The 1,021-nt window shown below is 62.1% G+C and overlaps 1 protein-coding gene across 1 annotated transcript in view; it reads right to left on the bottom strand.

Annotated features, from left to right (window-relative positions):
* RNF213 (ring finger protein 213) overlaps nucleotides 1-1,021 on the bottom strand; it is a gene marked incomplete at its 5' end in the record, with an annotated part of 65,748 nt that overhangs the window by 57,268 nt on the left and 7,459 nt on the right. Inside the window, 1 exon segment of the mRNA XM_014528383.1 lies at nucleotides 367-537. Coding sequence (XP_014383869.1) covers nucleotides 367-537 — 171 coding nt within the window.

Here is a 1,021-nt window from a genome sequence, read left to right as displayed (position 1 = left end):
CCAGTGGCCAACAGGTCCCCGCCCTCCGCCACGGCCATGATTCTATTCCACGCCTGTCGCCCTGGAAACCCCACCGCCCACCTTGGGGCTCAGGTCTCTCTCACTTCAGATGCCATCCTGCCCAGCCTCCCTTCAAGCAGCACCTGAGTTCACCCTTTCCTTCCATGTCCAAGGTCATAAACTTCACCAGAACCTCAGCACTGAGTCAGACCCCAGTGCCCCCAGCCCCGCCCTAGAGCGCCTCTCCACAAGGTCTGCCCCCACGCCCAGGCCGGCCACCCGCCGAGGTCCCCCAGGATGCAGACACCCGCAGAGGTCCCCCAAGATGGCCACCTGCCGAGGCCCGGTGCTGGGGTCGCAGCTCACCTGGATCTCCTGGCTGTAGGTGAACCTGACGGATGCGGCATAGAAGCCGCTGAACATCTTCTGCTTGAAGGTCCTCGTGAGCCACGCTCTTGTGGTGCTCAGGGCTCCCTGGACCACACCCCTCACGGAGGCCCTGGTTCCCGTGTCGCTGCCCTGCGCCTCCACGGAGTCCTGTTAGCAAAGGGGAGGCAGGGAGGGAGGGGGAGAGACTCGTCCTGGTCCGGCCTCTGCTGCTGTTAACATTCAAGTGGAGGCGAGTCTGGCCGGTGTGGCTCAGGGGCTGAGTGTTGACCGTGAACCAGGAGGTCAGGGTTCGGTTCCCAGTCAGAGCACAGGCCCGGGTTGTGGGCTCGATCCCAGTGTGGGGCGTGCAGGAGGCAGCCAATCCATGATTCTCTCATCGTTGATGTTTCTATCTCTCTCTCTCCCTCTCCCTTCCTCTCTGGCATCAATAAAAATATATATTTTTTAAAGTGTAGGGAAAAGCTCAGTGGGAAAGACGGCCCGTAGACGTGCATTGGGGGGTGTCACAGCCGCCGGCCACCTGCTCTGCTCTGTAACTGCCCAGTCACCTGACAATCTGCGCGTCAACTCCCGGCCCACAGGAGCCCGGGGCCCAGGTGCCTGGGTCACACGGCGTCCTCCACGCACAGAG

The sequence above is a fragment of the Myotis brandtii genome, unplaced genomic scaffold (assembly GCF_000412655.1).
Source record: "Myotis brandtii unplaced genomic scaffold, ASM41265v1 scaffold632, whole genome shotgun sequence".
Classification (NCBI taxonomy): domain Eukaryota; kingdom Metazoa; phylum Chordata; class Mammalia; order Chiroptera; family Vespertilionidae; genus Myotis; species Myotis brandtii.
The sequence above is the reverse complement of the archived record's forward strand: the minus strand, read 5'-3'. Positions and strand labels throughout refer to the sequence as shown.